Raw genomic sequence first — 19,136 nt, forward strand, 5'->3', positions numbered from 1 at the left:
AAAAAGTGGAATTGACTACATAAAATGTTGAATGTATGGGGGAAGAGAGCCTTGCTCTTGTTTTAACATCTCTTTTAGCTCTGGTAAATCAAGGTGTTACAAGGGGCAAGAGCTCTACAAGGTGGCAGTCACCTGGATTTTTTGTTTTAGCTCATTGCTGCATTTTACCTGTAGAGCTGAAGCTTGAGGTAAGCGCTTTTGGTACAGAACGAAGCATACCAGAGCTCCAAAGGCATTCATTCCCCCTGTGAGCAGGCACAGCTGACCTCCTACTCCGACCTCCACAGCACCTCGGTGGATTTATTCACGTGTTTTAAGTTAGCAAATGCCTCGGCGTGTTGCTGAGCCACAGCCTTGGTGACAAACAGTCCAAGATTAACGACGTAACAGGGAGGATTGCTTGAAGTCAGGGGTGAATAATACCATTTCACTCAGGATATCCAAACTGCTACTATGCAAGGTGCTGGCACAGTGCGAAGGATCTGTGAAGGAGGGATCTGAGGTATTTCCAATATTGTAGCTTTGTATTTCCCAACAATGTACTATGCTTTGATATTCCAGGGGGAGTAAAACATTTTTTCCTAGCATACAACTGTGATGGTCACTTCTGTGGTGTTTTATTTTGTTGTTGTTGTTTTTCTGTGTGTGTATGTAAAATTAAGTTGGTGTAATTAAGAAGCCTACGATGTACAGATTTATTACATCACTAAAAAGCGCGAGGATTTTTTAAAGAAATAACTACTGCTGTACATACAATAAACGCCAGTTGACTCTGTGTTGTGTGCTGTCCTACGTACCTAGTCAGCCAACCTTAATAAGCAGTTTTCTACTCCACGAATTTGACCTGTTGTTTAATGCAGACCGTTCACCTGCTTATACAGGGGCAGACTCCTCCACCTACTCTGTGCCGACACCGTGGGTTATTTCTGATAATCCAGGCGCACCCGGCCCTACAAGGAGCCCTCTCTTGTTCCTTGAGAATTATCTGAAACACGGACAGGGTGGGAATCTAATGGAAGGGGGAATTGTAGAATCACCATGGTTACTCATTATTTATTCTCTCCGTTTTATAGTAGTATCCTGAAACCATTTGTAATTTGGGGGAGGTATTGGGAGGCAAAAGGGGTGTTAGTGCATAGGTCCTGTATGAAAGACACCAGTACTAAAATGAGCACTGCCTGCGAATGAGGTTCTCTTGCGATCTTTCTGACGAAAAGTTTGCATTCTAAATGAATGCTTCCACAAAGCCCTACCAGACTGGAGGAAAGCAAGCCAAAACATTCACATGAAAACAGACACAGCAGTGCTTTTTCTTCCCAAAAGTGAGTGTTGCACCTTCTTTTGCAAGGAAACTGTATGTTGCCATGAGAGTTACTGCCCACACCTCTCTGCCTATTTATTTCAAGTCCTTGAAGAGCTTAGCTGAAATCCCCTATTGCGCTCCTGACAAAGTTTCCTCATTTTCCTTTCTGCTCTAATCTTGGGTCTTTATTTATTTAACTTCTGTGGTGCTGTGAGGGTATGCTAGCAAAAGTGACAAGAAGCCTCCGAGCTACGGCAGGTGCCACATTCTGTTGCTTGGTTCATCGTTCCTGCACAGTGAATGAAAGGGATCTTCGTTTTTTTCATCTCTACCCTGAGGATCAAGCCAGGTATACTGCACGAGTTCACGGCCTGATGCCAATGCTGAAAAAATACACACAGAAAGCGTGTGGGAGCTGCGGGGTGCGGGCACACACGCGTTGTAAACCCAGACTGCTTTACTGCTTTGGCTAAGAAACGTGCGTGTAACTCCTGATCAGAGAATCATAGATGGGTTGGGTTGGAAGGGACCTTAAAGGACACCTGGATCCTGGATCCCCCCCCCTGCCATGGGCAGGGACACCTCCCCCCAGCCCAGGCTGCCCACAGCCCCATCCAGCCTGGCCTTGAGCACCCCCAGGGATGGGGCACCCACAGCTGCTCTGGGGAAAGAGCCGGACCGCTTCCACACATCGCAGAGTAATCCCCCTTAATCAAACAACCCCTGACGCTTCATTTATTTATTCATTTATTTATTTATTTATTGATGGATCCCGTTCACCCAAGCGGCAGCCGGGGAGGGAAGAGGGGGAAGGATGGGGGGGGGGGGGGGTGGTGGTGGTGAGGACACGGCGAGGACTACATCTCCCAGCGTGCCCCGCGCCCCGGCCGCGCCGTCTTCCGCCGTCGCGTGGTTTCCGGAGCGGATCGGAACCCGGAGCCCGGATCCGATCCGGCTCGGGCCGTTCCCGGGGCAGGTAACGCCGCCGCCACGCGCCCCCACCCCCCCCTCCCCACCCCTTGCGCGCGCGCGGCCCCCCCTCCCCTCCCGGTTCCCCCCCCCCCTCCCTCCCCTCCCTCCCCTCCCGGGGCCGTGGCGGCGGCGGCGGGGGCGGGCTCCGGGCGCGGCGGCGGCGGCGGCGGCGGCAGCAGCGGCGGCTCCGTCCCCTCCTCCCCGTCCTCCTCCTCCTCCTCCTCCGCCTCCACGCCGCCTGTTCTTTGTTACAGCGGCCGCGCCGCCGCGCCGGAGGGAGGGAGGGAGGGAGGGAAGGAGGGAAGGAGGGGGGCGAGCACCGCGGGTCCGAGGCAAAACCCGGCGGAGCCGCTCCCGGATCGCGGCTCGGGCCCCAGCGGGAGCCCTCCGCCGGCTCCCTGACGGGCGCCGGCCGTTAACGGCCCTTAACGGCCGTTAACGGCTGCTGGGGCGCCCGCCCGCTCTGAGGGCACGGGAGGGTGTCCCCCCCCGGGTGCGTTTCCACCTGGGTTGTGGCCGCCTGGCCACCGCTGCCCCTTTGTGTGGAAATTATATATATATATATAAAAAATCTTATTTTATTTTTTTTTAATGTGAAAAATATAGAGAGAGTGACACATATTGACGTGGAAAATAAAAAGGGAGTTTTCTCGCCGGCTTTGGTTTTTCCCCCGTGCAAGGCTGGGTGGTTCGGTGCGGTGGGACGGGTGGCTTCACGTAACGCTTTTCTGACAGAAATGCTTCAAAATAATTAAGAAAAAAAAAAAAAAGCCCTGAATAAAAAATATATATAGCCCAGAGTGAACAGGAGATAAAAGGTGAAGTGAGCCCTGTGAAGTGAGCGTGTGCCCGGTGCCGCTGCGTGATGACATCATGGCACCAGGCTCAAAAGCCCCTGGGGTTTGTGAAGGGTTTTGAAGGGTTTTGAAGCCCGCAGGTGAGAGCTTGTGTATCTGCACATCAGCATCCTTAAACCCACTTCTGGCGTCCTTCCTTCCTTATATTTCTAATAAATTATGAACGGGAAGACAACGCCTCAGGAGCTTGTAGCAGTGCAAGGGCTGATAGTGCAAGGCGGTCAGTGCTCCTCCTGCACCTGCACGCAGGGACGCGGGTGGGTTTGACACCTGATGCCCGTTCCTGTTGTGTTTTTTTTTTTTTCAGAGCACAGCAGGTCACTGTGCTGAGCGCAGGAAAGATGGAGGCTGACTCAGAAAGTTTGCTCTGTGGAAAAGGAAAACGCTTGCTACAAAACTGAAAATTAAGCTAGTGCAGATGATAGCTGAAATATAGAGTCCGATCAATTAAGTGAGGTACGTGTGAGGGACCTCAGCAGTTTCTCTCCATCACCTTGACTGGTATTTATGCCACTATGATTTCTCCCCCCCCCCCCACTTTATTGCTATTCTGATCTTAGGGCTGCTAGAGCAAGATCGACCTTGGTGCTCTGGTAACGCTGCCGGTCATCAGTCTGCTGTTTGGGAAGGGTGACACAGGAAAGCAGGCGTGCCTTTGAAGAGCGGGTTGCACAGCAGTACTACTGATCTTGCTGCACCACGTCCCCTGTGTATCTGAACCACTGACTGAGGAGATTAGTTGTTAATTCAGCCATATTTAGGATGAAAGCCTTGTCAGGACACAAACTGTCTAAAAATAACTGGACATACACTTCTTGAAATATTGCGGAGCATCCACAAAGCATCTTGGTTAGGAAGCAAACCATTCTTGCCATCAGCCTGTGGTTCACTTTCTATGGCTTGTTTTGTACTAGTGCACCCCAGGTGCACTAAATACCTGTTGCGTTGCCTATCTGCTTTCGGGAAGATAGCTTTGGGGAATTTCCCTGAATTGCTGCTGCTTCCCAGCACCAGACTTCTGTATAAACGTGTAAATGTCTTGTTACGTGTGTTTATTCCCCAGGAGCCATAAACGGCTGGTGCTGCGTTGGCAGCGATAGCCCCTTACGAGGCAGCAGGGGTTAGGAAGGGCCGTGCTGCTGGCGAGAGGAAGGATTTGGGAGGGCTGTGCAGGAAGGCTGGGGTGCCCAGGCTTGTGTACATCTTTGGACAGGTTTCTGTTGTTGCAGTAGCAAATTCTAGGCCTTTTTTCAAACAGGGCTCTGCCAGCCTGGTGTGTCTTTGGTCACCTTCCCTCTCCTCTGTCCTCCTCCTCCTCAAAGGTTCAGGCTCTTGCCTGTTTTCTTCTTGACCACTGTACTTGCTGTTTCTGCAGCCACATTCTCTCTTGGACTTAGGTCAGGATCTTCGTGTTGCTTTGCCTCTTGCTGGGGCATTGGGAGGATTCCTTATGCGAAGAGGAGAATTTCAAGGTTCGAAAAGGGAAAACTGTCTTCTAGAGCCCACTTGAGTGATCTTAGTCATGCATAATCACAGGCTGCTTGCCAAAAGGATTTCAGATCGTCTAGACATCGAGGAGCAATAAATAGTGCTTATGTGAGTTTTTAATACATACTGCCAAAACTGGTTTATGAAAGTGAATGTGGATTATCCTTGTTTTACAGGTGAAAGCAAATTGGTGCGTTACCATTTCATGGCAGGTCAGTGACAGAGACGCGATTTGATTTTCCGTTTCCTGATGCTTGTTACCAACCCGTACATTTCCCTTTGGAACAGATCTGTATCTGCAGAGTGTAGGCTTTTGTGTTTATTAAATCAGTAATCCAGCCCTTCACAGATGATTTTTAATCTACCCTTCGATATGATGTTGCTTGTTCTGAGGTTCCACAAGAGCTTCTAACACAGGGTGCAGAGAAATGCCTGGAGGTTGGCAGGAGGGGAGCTGCTTAAGATGGCATTGCCTAGAGAGAGGTGCCCGTGAAGCTCCATTTGGGCTTCTTGCAAGTGACTTCAGCAACGCGTGTAATGATACAGCCGTCACTGGGGGATTTTCCTTTTATGTCCCAGCAGGAGCCAGGGGTGTGTTTGGGTGTGCTCTGGGTCAGTCAGCATCATCACTCTGTAATGGGATGTTTCACTAATATGGTGAAAGTAAAACTCATTCAGAACTAACTTCATCTCTTGTGTTTTGGCAGGCTTGAAAAATGGCTGAAGATGGCAGCGATGAGACTATGTTTATTTGTAAGTACTGGAAGGAAGATGAGTTACCTCTTGTGATGTGACTTGTCTCTGCAGAACGTTTGAAATTAAAGACTAAAACAGACTCGGTTTTTATTTATGTAAAGGAAGCTCAGACAGCTTATGGGGGAGTGGAGAGAAGGCTGCTAATTTTAAGCATACACATTTTCCTGTTTCCGTCGGCAAACAGATGAAGAGCCCTGTGGATGTGACTTAGCAGAACAGCTTCTTCATGGCTGAAATAAGTGTGGTTGAAGGCTCGGGGCTTGCCAGGGACAAGTCTAAGCCCTGTGCTTGTACTGCCAGCTTTGGCAGCCAGGGCTTTGCACGGGGAGCTCTGACCTGTAGCCTCCAGCAGGAGGATGCAGGCTGGTTAATCTTTGAGGACGAGCCCAGTGTGAGATGTGCTGCCTGAACAGGGGCACAGCGGGCTGCAGCCTGTGCTTGGTGGACCTCAGCTGTGGGCTTGCTTCCCAGCCTAACCCCTCTGTTTGTCACCTGGTGATAGGAATCCGCAGTCTTTCGCTCTCGATGGCTCCACAGCTGTGCATTGATTTTATGGTAGCTAACTCTTCCCTCTACAACATATGTACTGGGGTTCCTTAAAAAACAGTGATGACTTGGTGGGAATTTTTGTTGAGTTGCAGATACCAGTGGTGAGATTACGGTGACTTCTTTTTCGTAAAAAGACCCTGGTAGATGCCGACAAGGATGGGGATGTGGTATCATTCCCTAATTTTAGATTGATGGTGTCACACGGCCTTTTTTCATCTTCCAGTGGAGGCAGAAGTCACTAAATTTCTTGAGCTTTCTTGTGCTCTGTGTAAGTTTTTCCCGTGGAATATGGGGAGTGCTCAAGCTCAGGAAAAGCGAGTTGTTATGAGTGATACTGTGCACTCCCACAGTTAATGCCACTGAATATGTATTTCGTAGACATAAGAGAGTTTAGGAAAATTTTTCATAAAACTTTGTGAACTTGCCCTCCCCAGGGTATTTTGGCATTTAGGCTAAATGCTTAATTTCTCTTGGTTTTGTATTTCTCCCGTGGCCGTAATCTCTTGAAAGCGTCCCATATGGCGAGTGAACCAGCCGTGGGGGTTGTCTGCTCCAAGGCATCCCTCGGATTTTGAGACGTGCCACCCCGTGTCAGTCTCTTGTTCCCTCTGCTTTGATCATTCATCCATGCAGCAGCGAGAGGCACCTATCTCCTTCCTGCCTGTACTTTTGGACAGTGCTCATTGAACCAGTGCAGTGGCTATTTTTGCAGGAGTGAAGGCCGCTTCGGTGTCGCCAAAAGATAAGGGGAAGAGCAAACGAAGTGCTTCCTTTCTTCTGGCAGCAAAGCCAGCTGAAGAAGCTGTCATTCCGGCTATTCCTTCCAGTCCCCGTCGGTGGTGACAACCCATCCCGGGTGATAATCCGGTTCTTCTCAGCAGTCTGCTTTACACATTCCTCCGTGGCTCCTCCACCCTAGTTGGTGTTGGAAATTTACATTTAACCCGGATTATATTAGAATATTAAGTGCAGTGCGAGCTACAGGTAGCTGAGTTTGCCACACAGAAGAGTGGGATGGTGGGATGGTAAACTGCCACTGCCAGCGTGGCAAACTGGGCTGGGAAATTCCTTCTGCTGAAAAATGAACTGATGGGCACAGGATGGTTGTTTTGTGACGGAGTTCACCAGCAGGCACCACAAAGAGCTGTGCAGGAAGCAGTGGCTGGGCTTGGGGCTTGCGTGAGCTGGTACTGCCATTTGTGAAGTGTGTGTGGATTTTCACTGCTAAGCTCTTGTGTTTTTTTGCCAGGAGAAAAAGAAAAACAGCACAACCAACAGGGAGCTGTGTTGTGTAGTTTGGGATCCCTTTTCCCCGTCTTAGATGAGATCCTGTTGTTAGTTCAGTGAGACAAACTGGGAGGGAGAGGTGTCCAGTTAGGAGTACAGTTTATCTTCACCAGAGGGAGCGTGCCCTGGGACAAAACTGCTTTTCTCTTGTTCTCATCCCAGACAAAGTGTAGCCACCCTCTGCTTTGCAGCCTTGCTGGGGTTGCCTGACCTGCCCTTGTGAATGGGGAGCGCTAAGAAGATAACCCCTGTGTGATCATCCCCTGTGCTGCGTCAGCAGCTGCCCGGGCAGCGCAGTTTGACAGCTGGTTTTCACAGTGAAGCAGTGTATGTGCGTTTGAAATCCTGCTAAGTTAGCTTATTTTGCAAAGTTTCAAATCATCCCAGTCAGAAAATTATTTCTTAGGAGCCTTTCAGGTCTGAGTAATTTGCACTTAAACTAGAAGTTAACTGAGGTGAGCTGAAAGTGAGCTAAGGAGTAGCCTCGGTGCGTTGCTTAGTCAGCCGGCTTGTTTGGGAAGGCACCAGAAGCTGTCTCTGAGCTCTGCTAACTCGCTGCCAGACGCTGCCTCTGCCCTGCCTGAGGAGTGTGAGCACATCAGGTGCTCGGCTCCTGCTCCACCTCCGTGCCTTGTGCAGGTTCTGCTACTGGCACCAGGGATTTGCATCTCTTCTTTCTAAAACAACCGTGCTACTCAAGCTGTTTCTAAAAGCCTGGAGTAATGCAGTTTTGGAATAATGCAGCCTGGAGTAATGCAGTTTTCTCAGGCTGCTAGACATCGTGGCACTTTATCTGAAGAATAATCCCATCTTTAAGCAGAATATTTCTTGTGCATGTATGGTAATTAGTTTCCTCAGAGAGAAGATTTAAACAATTGTGTTCTGATAGTACTGATCATAATGTATATTATCTCACCTACGTGGGTGCCAGCTATCACCTCAGTGTTCTGTTATACGTATTCTTTTAATCAATATAAATAAAACACTGTTTTATAAGTATTTTGCTTTGTGCTAGATTTTGCGTTTGGCTCTTGAAAGAGGCAGCTGTACTACAGCAGCACTTTCCATGAACTTTGCTGTCTGCTTCCTTGCAGGGTGCGAGGACTGTGGGCAGTACCATGATTCAGAGTGTCCTGAGCTGGGCCCGGTGGTGACAGTCAAAGACTCCTTTGTGCTGAGCAGGGCCAGGTAAGGAGCGTTTGTGTCAGTGCTGGCTAACCAAAGCTCACGTTAGTGCCTCAAGTCAGATTTGTTTGTTAATGGGTTGTTAACGCTGACAGCTGAGAAGTGAACTCCCAGTCTATGAAAAGGACACAGCCTTCACAGAGAAGGAGAAAAAATGATGCAGAAACTTAAGTGCTCGACTGAACTGAAGCCAAAAAATAACTTGCTGCTCATCAGGACTTGGCTTCTTTGCTTAAGTTTCTGGCAAAAAGTGAGATAGCGCCAGATGGGGTGATGTCTTGGTCGAGTACCTGCAGCTCATTCCTCTCCTCAGATGTACTGTACAGGTTTCAGACAAGCACAGAAGGATTTCCCAGTGCTGTGAATGGTTGTATCCTCCTGCTTGGTATAACCTCTGTAATTCCTCCACTGAGAAGCAAAACAAGTTGTTCTCATTATTGTGAGCCTGTATGAATGATTATGGATAATACTCCTGTCAGTAAGCCTACAACAGCACAGCAGAAACAGTCATGCTTGCCAAAAGAAACAAAGGGGCTAAATGCAGTAGGAGAAAACAACAGTGAGTAGTGTATTTTTTACAGAGAAAAGAAATCTGGCATTGTAAGCAAAATTCACATCAACGTGTAAAATGTGGGACTTTTGCTAAGGAGGAGAAACAGCTATCATGAAGATGCAGCACAGATCCCAGAAAGGGAAGTGAGTTCAATGGGCTTCACGAGCTTTATGAAGCTTTGTATTTCTTGGGAAGCCACAGACAGAAACAATGGGCATGTGGGCAGCAAGTCTGACACGTCCTGGCTGTGCAAGCCATACCGTGTGTTCCCAGGATCATTTTGTAACAAACATCTGCCGTGCGTGTACCATGACCCCTCTCTGCACGGGCAGGGTGCTCTTTGTGGCCCAGGGTGCACGTTTGCTGGATGTACGCATGAGCAGTAGCCATTTCTCTGAGCCTTCAGGAAGTCCAGCAGCCCCGTGTAAGTTCCTGATAGACGTCAGTTTCTATGGCTGCAAATCCTCAAATAACAAACTTAGGCAGCCAATGTTCATGGGGGCTACTGTTTGAACAGCCCCGACAGTAGAGGTGCTTTGGACATGAGGGTAATTTTGAAATGCCTGAAGGAATGGTATAAACTGGTGATGGGGGTGCTTTTCTAAAAACAGGGCCCAGACTGGGCGGTGTGGTAACTCCAACCTATATTAAGCAGATTCAACAACAAGTTAAACTACTATCTCATACCTTTAATGGTTGGGCTTTTTGTTGTTGTTGCCTTGCGATTTAATACTCTTGTTTCTTCATGTGGTGGAGGACTGCAGTAGTGTCCAGATGTTCCAGTTGTGAATCCTTGTGAATGTGGTGTGTGCACTGGTTTTCAGCCTTTTTGAACATAGAGGTGCTTAGGTGTTCCCTAGTGGAAGCATTGGCTGCTGGCTTTAAAAGCAGGATTTTAAAATGACCATGATACAGAAAAATGTATTTATTTTTGAAGAGTTTACAGCTGAAAACCAGTAGGATAAGAAAGGGAAACAAGAAATGTAATTGAAACAAGATGTAACTTATTTTACATCTGGGGAACAGTATCTGAGAGAGTGATTTGTCTGAGGTTGAGGGCAAGTTTAACCACAAACTGGATATGAATCTCTTAACACCCTGTCTAGTTGCATAACCACATGATGGTTGTTTTCCTCTGTCCCGCTGGAAAGATAAAATAAATGCTCAATGGTTAGAAAAATGGCATTAAGAAATGTCTCCTGAACTTCACCGACCCTAACGTTGCATATTCTGTTACTAAAACTGAAAGCAGGTTTTTTCAGTTGATTTGCTTATCACCAAGATTGTAATCTTTCTGTATTTCTCTTCATCTAGATAGGAAAGCAGATCAGCCAGTGTCAACTTTTATCCAGTAGCCTGTCTGGTTATATTTAGGTTTTCATTCGCTAGCACAGAACTGAAAAATCAAGGCTGTATTGGGTGTTTGACCATAACATCCCAACTTGGATACAATAACATGGTCAGAGATCGTGTTGAAAGCCTTGCTAAAGTCAAGGGAAGTGACATCCACTGCTCTGCCTTCATCCATAAACGGGTCATTTTATCCTGGATGACAAATGGTTTGTCAGGTATGGATTTCACTTAACCGATGCACATTCGTCATGTGCCCATGAATACCTCCCAAAGTGTCTTGCTCCATGATTTTCCTAGGGACTGCAGCAAGGCTGATTGACCTCTAGTTCCTTTTGCTCTTTTTTGAAGAAGAGTGCAACATTTTTCTTTCTCTAATCACCAGGGACCTCCCCTGATGTCCAGGGTCTTTCTTTCAAAGGTGACACAGAGCAGCTTCACTGTGGTACTGGATCACTCCCTTGCACCCTCAGGTGCACCCTGCTGCGTTCCTGGACTTATATTGCTTGAGCACTCTCGAGTAATTGCTGATTTGGCCCTCCTCCACCACTGGTAGTTTTTCTCCTCTGTTTATAAATCCTTACAGAAATCAGGGTATTTTGACAGAAAACTGTTTTCTGTCTCTAGAGACTGGAGAAATAGATGCTGACATCTTCCTTCGATGAGTTCCTGCAGTCTTATCCCATATATAACTCAATTCTCTCTTCAATCTTAGATCATCTCTGCCTTCTAATTTGGAGATAAGACAATTGGAAGATGGGACTGAAGGAGTATTTGCTTTGACACAGCTAGTGAAACGTACGCAGTTTGGCCCATTTGAATCCAAGAGAGTTGCCAAGCTTGAAAAAGAATCAGTTTTCCCACTGAAGGTAAGATATGGCATGTGTAAAGCAATTGAAGTGAGTCTGTTTTACCCACGAGGATTTTATGCTATCTACTACTATGGAAAAAAATGTGGTGGCAGTTATTTGGGACATCTTTTAGGCATGCCCTATACCAGTCTACCTAAATGAGCATTCTCTGGGCACGATGCAGAAGAACTGATCTGGGGGCTTGTTCTGTGTGTTTGGAGTTAACGTCCTTATAGGAGATAAAGCCAGAATACTGTCAGCAAAACTGCTTGTCTGGCACCTAAACGTGATGATACAGGAAGTGTCATGCCTATGGCAGTTCATTTCTTTCTTTTTTTCTTTTTTTTTTTTTAATAACTGTGTTCAATTTGGTTTTGTTTGCTTAGTCAGTGGCATGTGCATTATTCTTATGGAACGTGCAATAAATGTATTTTTGTCTGGCTTGCATTTGTGTTATTTTTCTCTTTAAAAGTTTTGGTGGGAGAAATGCCCCGGTAAAAATGTAATTCAGTAATGCGTGACTCAGAAGCAAAGATTTAGAGATGTGACATGGGCTGATGGGTGTTTCCCAGTGTGCTGTTTGGATTCTACGCTGTTTACCTATATACGGTCATTCAAATTTTGTGAAGAACTAGTGGCTAAAGCAAGACTTTGGGGATAGACGTTCTCTTTGTTCCCATGCTGCCCCTGGTAGTCTGCCTTAGACTTACTCATCTGAAGATGAGACTGATACATGATACATGCCTGATGCATGCACGGGTTAAAGCTTGCTTCGTCTCTGATGTACACTGAAGGAAAGCCATTACAAAGCAGGAAGTATAAATTCTTAACTTTGCATTATTAGTTACAGTTTTATTGCATGTGTAATTTGCTTGGTAGGTGTTCCAGAAGGATGGGCCCTTGGTTTACTTTGACACCTCAAATGAAGATGATTGCAACTGGATGATGATGGTGCGGCCAGCCACTGAGCACAAACATCAAAATTTAACTGCCTTCCAGCATGATAATGATATTTACTTCACCACCTCCCGGGACATCCCGCCAGGAACTGAGCTGCGAGTGTGGTATGCAGCTTTTTACGCCAAAAAAATGGAAAAGCCAGTGCTGAAGCAGGTCTCTAGTATTGCCAATGGTATGTGTGGGGGCCTTTCTTCCTTCCTAAGGGCCCAGTCCTGAGAGGGACTGATAGTTGTAGTTGACAGTGCTGTTTATTGAGTAGGCCTTGACCCTGAACATGTTAGCCTTTAGAGTCAGGCTAACCTGCATACATGGTTGCCTTACAAGAAGAAAGCATGGGTTCTTTACCACGGTATAACTGAGTTTTTGAAAACAGATGACTTAGTTGATGATTCAGCCTCTTCAGGCTGAACAACCTCGCTAAATAGTTCTTAACTAAAGAACTGGTATCAGAAGCAGCTCAGGGTACAAGAGCAAAGAGCCTCAGGTGTCAGTGTGTGTCTAAACATATAATGTAGGAGGGCTACGAAGATGGTGAAAGGCCTGGAGGGGAAGACGTACGAGGAACGGCTGAGGTCACTGGGCCTGTTCAGCCTGGAGAAGAGGAGGCTGAGGGGGGACCTCATCACAGTCTACAACTTCCTCGTAAGGGGTTGTCAAGAGGCAGGAGACCTTTTCTCCATTAACACCAGTGACAGGACCCGCGGGAACGGGGTTAAGCTGAGGCAGGGGAAATTTAGGCTGGACGTCAGGAGGGGGTTCTTCACAGAGAGGGTGGTTGCATACTGGAACAGGCTCCCCAGGGAAGTGGTCACTGCACCGAGCCTGTCTGAATTTAAGAAGAGATTGGACTGTGAACTTAGGCACATGGTCTGAACTTTTGGGTAGACCTGTGCGGTGTCAAAGAGTTGGACTTGATGATCCTTAAGGGTCCCTTCCAACTCAGGATATTCTATGATTCTATGTAGATTTGTTAAAGAAGCCTTTTTTTTTTTTATAGTTGTAGTGAAAATGTGTTGGTTTTGCTCAGAACTGCTGCACAGTTAAAAACTAATTTTACCTTGTGCAGTCTCACGTGAAAGCTACTAGAAAGAAGTAAGTTCAGATGTGAGGTGCCATTCCACATCATTGCTTGTGCATTGGCAAGGAAAGGCAGCAGATTTGTTAGTCTGAATTAGAATTTATTCCTCTGCCCCCTCAGTTTTCTTCTACTTCTGCATTTCTACAGCTAAAGGGCGTGATCCTTTAGCATTGCAAGGGCAATTTCTTTCTGTTGTTGAGCTGGGAATACTCCTTATACAGTGTTATCACTTTGCTGAGTGTAATTTGGGGTGACAAATATCTTGGGGAGAGGCCAATGCCAATAGCATGTTTTATGGCTGATCTTGGTGGTGAGCACAGTCTTGAATGCTGAATCGGTCCTGTTAACACATTTATAAATTCAAAGATGTTTTCAGTTGGTATTAATCAAGTGGTTTCATCTTTTTCCTATTTAGCTTAACCCATTAATGTATTTTCAACCCGTTCTCATGTATACAGTTTGTGCAAATGGGTATTTAAAAATATTTAGGTAAAAAGCTTAGGTATGTCCTGCTGTCTCTCTTCAGCACTTTCATTATATACTCCATTACATCAAAGGCATTTATGCAAATCCAGGCATAAAAATGTCCTGGTTAGGATTTTACATGAGAATGTGTTTTGCAGGCCTGCTGTTAGGCAAAACTTTGTGACTCTGCGTGCTGCTGTCAGTACAGAGGAAGAGAATCAAAAGGTCTGGAAAGTAAAGAAAAGGAACTGTTTTTCCTCTCCACAGATATGTGCTTGGTAGTGATGGAATATGATAAAGAGGGGAACAAAGTCTCTTCAAAGCCTTCGACTGCTGTCTTCCCCCATAAAAAAACGAAAAAATCCAGCATACCAGTAGCTGATCCAGCAGGTATGCAAAATTATGTTATTTTTGAGAGAGAGAGAGAGAGAGAGTAGATACAGATCTAAAGAGGGTAGGTAGAGATCCAAAGAGCTGCTGGGTATGCCATTTCTCTGCAGATATCATGGTTATGTAACATTCAGCAAATCCTAATGTGTAGAGGGTTTGAAAGTCTAGATTTTTCTTTTTATTTTCATGGGCACTGTGCTTAAAACACATAGGCAGGTTCAAAAAAGGCCAGAAGGGACAAAAAGACCTCCAGACAGATGATTTTCATGAAAGCCCTAACTGCTTCTGAATTTGCAGGTGGTTAAGGTTTGGCGGGGGACGTTCTAAAGAAAATCTGCAGACTTTCTTTGCAAACTGTAATAGTTCAAATGGCCAGGTGCTAGAAGAAAACATGAGATTGTGAGTGTAAGAACAGTGCTGTTTGGAAACAACAAAAATGCTGCCCATCCCTAAATTACGGTGATACCAGAAGTCTAGAAGAATTCAGACTGTATTTGCTGACAGGAACTCAGATTTATGTAAATTTATGAGCAATACAGGTACTATTGGCAAAGAACACAAGGTTAGGAAACAACTAACGGAGTCACAGAAGCTTAGTCCCCAAGATTGATCATGAAGCAATTCCTCTGTAATCTCTGATAAGAGAGCAATGAAATTAAGAAGCCGTCTAACACAGATTGCCTTGTCTTGCCTTGAAGTAAACTCAGAGTACATAGTTTGCAGATCAGGATGAAAATAAAGTATTCTGGGTCTCTTCTTTGAGAAGGTTGGTTTGCTAAGTTACTAGTATTAAAAGTAGTCAGGAGGAGAGGAGGAGATTGTTGCAGATGTGAACTTCATCAGAAGAGGTCCATACATTTTACCTGGATGCTGCCACAGCTGAAACATGAAGCTGGCTGAGCAGTTGCCTTTCAGTTCAGCATAACTGATTTTTCCTGGAAAAAAACGGTGAAGAATTTGAACAGCCCTTTCTACATCCTTTATGCTACTGTCTGAAAGGCCAACTTCAACAGAAGCAAAATGTGTACTGTTACATTTCAGGAGCCTTAAAGTGTCCCCACTGTTAGAGTGTTTTGGTGCTTACAAAACAAAATATGCCTGTTTTGATTCTGACTGCTGACCCCAAGTCCTGCAAAGCTTCTGGCAACTGACAGCTTAACCTGGAAGCCTGAAGAAGTGGGACGTGACTCTCCCTGGCAAACCAGTGCACCTAGTACCTAGGGTCTCTAGGTTTGAGGTAGATAAAAGGAGCAAGGGAAGTGCAAAAGCAGAGATCGTTTCCAAGACAGATTTCAGTTTTGCAGATGGTGGCTTTTCAGTTTTACTGGCCAGCAACATCATGATACGGATCCAATAGCTTAGCTTACATGTTGTTTACCGATTTGACTTCTAAGTTATGCAGAATTTGGGGGTTCAGGTGTGTTGTCCTTGGCCTCCTGGACAAAGCTCTCAAGATAAGAAGTTCTTTTTGTAGCCTGTGAAGAAAGAAGTTCTGTTTTTGAATCATCATTTTTTATATATTTATTACAGTGTGGATGAGGTCTGACGCATGTAGTGCAGAATGTTGAACATGTTTGTAGCAGGGAACTATCAGAGAGTCTTTTATTTTTGTTTAAGAGCCAAGAGTGAGAAGGAGGAAGTATTTTTATCATCCCATTACAGATGGGGTCCTTAGGCAGAGAGAGATTAACTGACTTGCTTACTGTCACGCAGGAAATCTGTGGCAGAAACTGAGGTACAGTCTGAATTTCTTGCACTGGCATTCACTCAATCTAATTACAGCCTCATCCTACTTTCCGGGGGATTCTTGTGTACTGTGGAATATTCAGCTTTGTGTGTCAAAAATCCTGTGAACCAGTCCAGATTTACCAGGTACTTGGCAATTTCAGACAGATCATCCGAAGAGTGAAAGTTCAGGGACTGTGAACCTTTTTTTTTTTTTTTTTTTTTTCCCAATTCCAGATCCATTTTCCCCCTAATATCTTTATGCGTGTTTGTTGGCTGATAGTTAAAATACTGATCTGGTAGTCTGATAGAACACCCAGTTCATGAAACCACTCAAAACCAGGTTTTTATTGTTCTCACCCTTACATCTGTTAATCCAAATGCTCTTACTCTGTGATGCTCTTTGGAGAGAGCAAGGAGGATTTTTCTACTTCTGTCCTCAACTGACCCAGAAGAGTACTGGTATCTCCACTGCTAAAAATTGATTTGCATCTTGTCTTTGATCATCACTGTTCTTTAGAAAGTGATAAAGGGACCCTTGGGACTTTACAAGAGCGCCAATGTTCTCCCCTGCAGCCATTTGGATTCTATTCAGTGTTCTCATCTGTTTTGACTTTTAAAGTACTCATGTCTGGAAGATCCCAAAGTGGTCCCAGAGAATAAATCATACTTAAGTTTTCTTGTGAATTGCACGTGTTACAGGCATGTGACTACTTGTTTTGTTTGGTCTGCTGGTTGGAGTATAGCTGGGAAGCTCAAAATTAAGCAGTTGCCTCTGTGGGCCACTTATTGCTTAAATCATAGTTTGTGGTATGCAGGGAGTCACCGCAAGAGGAACAAGGCTACAGGGATTTACTGCTTCTTTTTCCCATTTTCAAACCTTTAAGTTATTTCTTCTTGTGATTTAGTGAATGCTTCAGAAAGCAGCGGAGCTGCAGAAGCAGAGTCCAGCCAGTGGACGTGTAAAGTCTGTTCTTCTGCTTTCCAAGAGCCTCAGCTGCTGACAGGTAAGGAGTGTTAGAAATTGATGCCAGAGTACTGAGGAGCGTTAGGAGAGTTCAGTTCTCCCAGAGCACAAGGCTGCAAAGCCATGTCCTCATCCATGATGCAGGTTTTATATACTCATGTAAAAATAGGTTTTATATATTTGTGTAAAAATTGTTTGCGAAAGGTAAAACAATGATGTTATTGATGTGGCAGCAGAAAATCTCTAGGCATACAGTTGTGATATTGAATCTAGAAGAAATAAAATTACTGTCTAGAAGATGACGTGAGCGTTAGGAGCATCAAGGGCAGAAAACTGCATGAATGATCTATAACATCAGACACGTCAGCTTATACTTAATGATGCTATCTGTCTGGTATTTATAGCACAGATGCAGTAAAGGTAATGAAATAGGTGGGTTCCTTTTCTCTGCATTTCATTTCCAGCTGTTTTATTCAGTCTTCTAAAGATCTTAAAATATTTAAGAGCTCCGACCGTTTGACAAATCATTTTTGAAAAGGGGACTTTGGCTGCTAAATAACTTGGATATTTGGAAAAATATACACACTGTCAGGGGCACAGCCTATTTCCAGTTATATCTATTAAAAATTGCAGTCCATGTTAGTAATTGTTTGCATGTTTAATAGTCTGTATGCTTTTAGTTAGGATGGTATTGTGACTGACTGCTTCTGAAATAATTTGGAGTCCGTTAAATGAGGTCGACCTGATTGATAGGTTTCAGCTAGATTTATCCCTTGGGGAATTCCATGACAGTTTCTTTCCTCTTTATTCTCTTGTTCTTTCCATCCATCCAGAGCACTTGCTGAGTCACCTGGAGCAAGCTAAAGGTGCTCCCCAAGCCAGCCAAAATGAGGCTGTTACAGAGAAAGCAACAGAGACTCCCCCTGCGGATCCGCCAGTGGTTTGTGATGCAGCTGGTGCCAGTACAGACTCCAGGAGGAAGGCCAGACGGGGAAGAAAGCCCAAAACAGCAAAAGCAGAAACGCCCCTCGTCGTTGTTGAAGAGAAGGATTCGGCAGGTAAGACAGTGCTAAGTATGTGTTCCCCTCATATGTCTTTAGTTTTCAGAAAGGCCTACAAAGTAAAGCACAGTCAGGGTGGAGGTTTTCAGGCAGATCACTAAAACAGATGATTTACAAACCTGTGTTAGTTATCTGCAAGGTCCATGGCTACAGTAAAGGTTGCAACATCTGTGCTTAGATGACCTGCATTCTCCTGCAACAGTTTTAGGAATAGAGGGGCCCAGAGACAACTGTGTAGCATCCTGCGAGAAGAAACAGGAGAGAGAGCATCCTCCCTCTCAAGAAGAGAGAGCTTCCTCTCTCAGCCTTACATTGTATTCCTAGAAGGGGCTTTTTTCAGGGTCTTACTTCCCTTTAAGAGAAGTTCTAGTAGGAATTTGCAAGGCATGGTCACCTGTACTAGTAGGCTGGAAAGGTAAGAAATTACACCTTCGTAAGCGATGTTAGCTCCAGCTTACTTGTGATTCAGTAGCCCCTTTCTCTGTCTTGAAAGTTCTACCTACTCATTTGCAATCGGTTACTTGTCAAGGATCCTAGTTCAGTGCCACGTGTCATTACAAAAGCAAGTTCCTGCAATTAAGGTTTTCTTTCAAGCTCTCCACGTTAACACTTTATTTTTATGATGTGTTTGCAGCAGAACGTGTAGCTAGCACTGCAACTGAAGTCCCGCCAGATGAGGTAGCCCTGCCTTCAGCTACAGAAGAGAGGATTATGGAATTGGTTTTAGGAAAGATGCCTAGCACCACAAACAGCATCAGTTCAGTCACAAAGTAAGTGTTCTGGGATGCAGAATTTCCTCTCGGGCTTAATCAAGTCAGAGTAGCATGTAACAGCTCTGCTCAAACACTGAACCCACAGATGCTGTTTTTCATTAGTGTAAAACTGCATGCTGCTGCCACTAGAAGAGCCACAAAGCTGGATCGAGCACTGTAGGATGATGCACAGTTGGTGAGAGATTTGCACTAGAAGGTTGAAATATAAACCACGGGAATTTAATTTTCTGACATGTTAATGGTTTCATTCAGTGTGATACCAAAGCCTCTTCCAGTTGCACAGTGAAATATTACTCTTGTTGAATGTTGGTGATAAAGCAGGCAAAAAGTTTTTGGCTTTAAAAAAAAACAACAACACATTATTATTCAGTCTGGTTTGTATCTTAACTCATAAATGACTTCATACTGATTCATGTTCATGATACTTCAGACTTGGAGCAGTAAGAAGGGAAAATTTATGTATACCAGAACCTCAGGGAGACTGCTAAATATCATTGACTGATTTAAAATCTTCTGTGTTTTTCCGGCTTGATAAAACTGTCTTTTTGAATGATTTTTTTTCTTTT

General features: G+C 45.2%; 1 protein-coding gene across 12 annotated transcripts in view; it reads left to right on the top strand.

Annotated features, from left to right (window-relative positions):
- Positions 1-2,237: 2,237 nt before the first annotated feature.
- The window catches only part of PRDM15 (PR/SET domain 15), a 33,508-nt gene continuing 16,609 nt past the window's right edge, over positions 2,238-19,136 (top strand). For 6 of the 12 annotated variants that reach the window (XM_082779771.1, XM_082779780.1, XM_082779773.1 and 3 more), the window contains exons 1-10: positions 2,238-2,279; positions 4,797-4,832; positions 5,328-5,373; positions 8,307-8,400; positions 11,016-11,169; positions 12,031-12,283; positions 13,922-14,044; positions 16,678-16,776; positions 17,570-17,794; positions 18,432-18,567. In XM_082779771.1, the coding sequence (XP_082635897.1) occupies positions 5,337-5,373; positions 8,307-8,400; positions 11,016-11,169; positions 12,031-12,283; positions 13,922-14,044; positions 16,678-16,776; positions 17,570-17,794; positions 18,432-18,567 (1,121 nt within the window). In that variant the 5' untranslated portion in view covers positions 2,238-2,279; positions 4,797-4,832; positions 5,328-5,336. Of the gene's footprint in view, positions 2,280-3,481; positions 3,589-4,529; positions 4,729-4,796; positions 4,833-5,129; positions 5,212-5,327; positions 5,374-8,306; positions 8,401-11,015; positions 11,170-12,030; positions 12,284-13,921; positions 14,045-16,677; positions 16,777-17,569; positions 17,795-18,431; positions 18,568-19,136 lie in introns of those variants that run through there. The other 6 variants (XM_082779777.1, XM_082779775.1, XM_082779772.1 and 3 more) reach the window with 6 other exon arrangements.

The sequence above is a fragment of the Aythya marila genome (genome assembly GCF_965140915.1).
Source record: "Aythya marila genome assembly, chromosome: 1".
Classification (NCBI taxonomy): Eukaryota; Metazoa; Chordata; class Aves; order Anseriformes; family Anatidae; genus Aythya; species Aythya marila.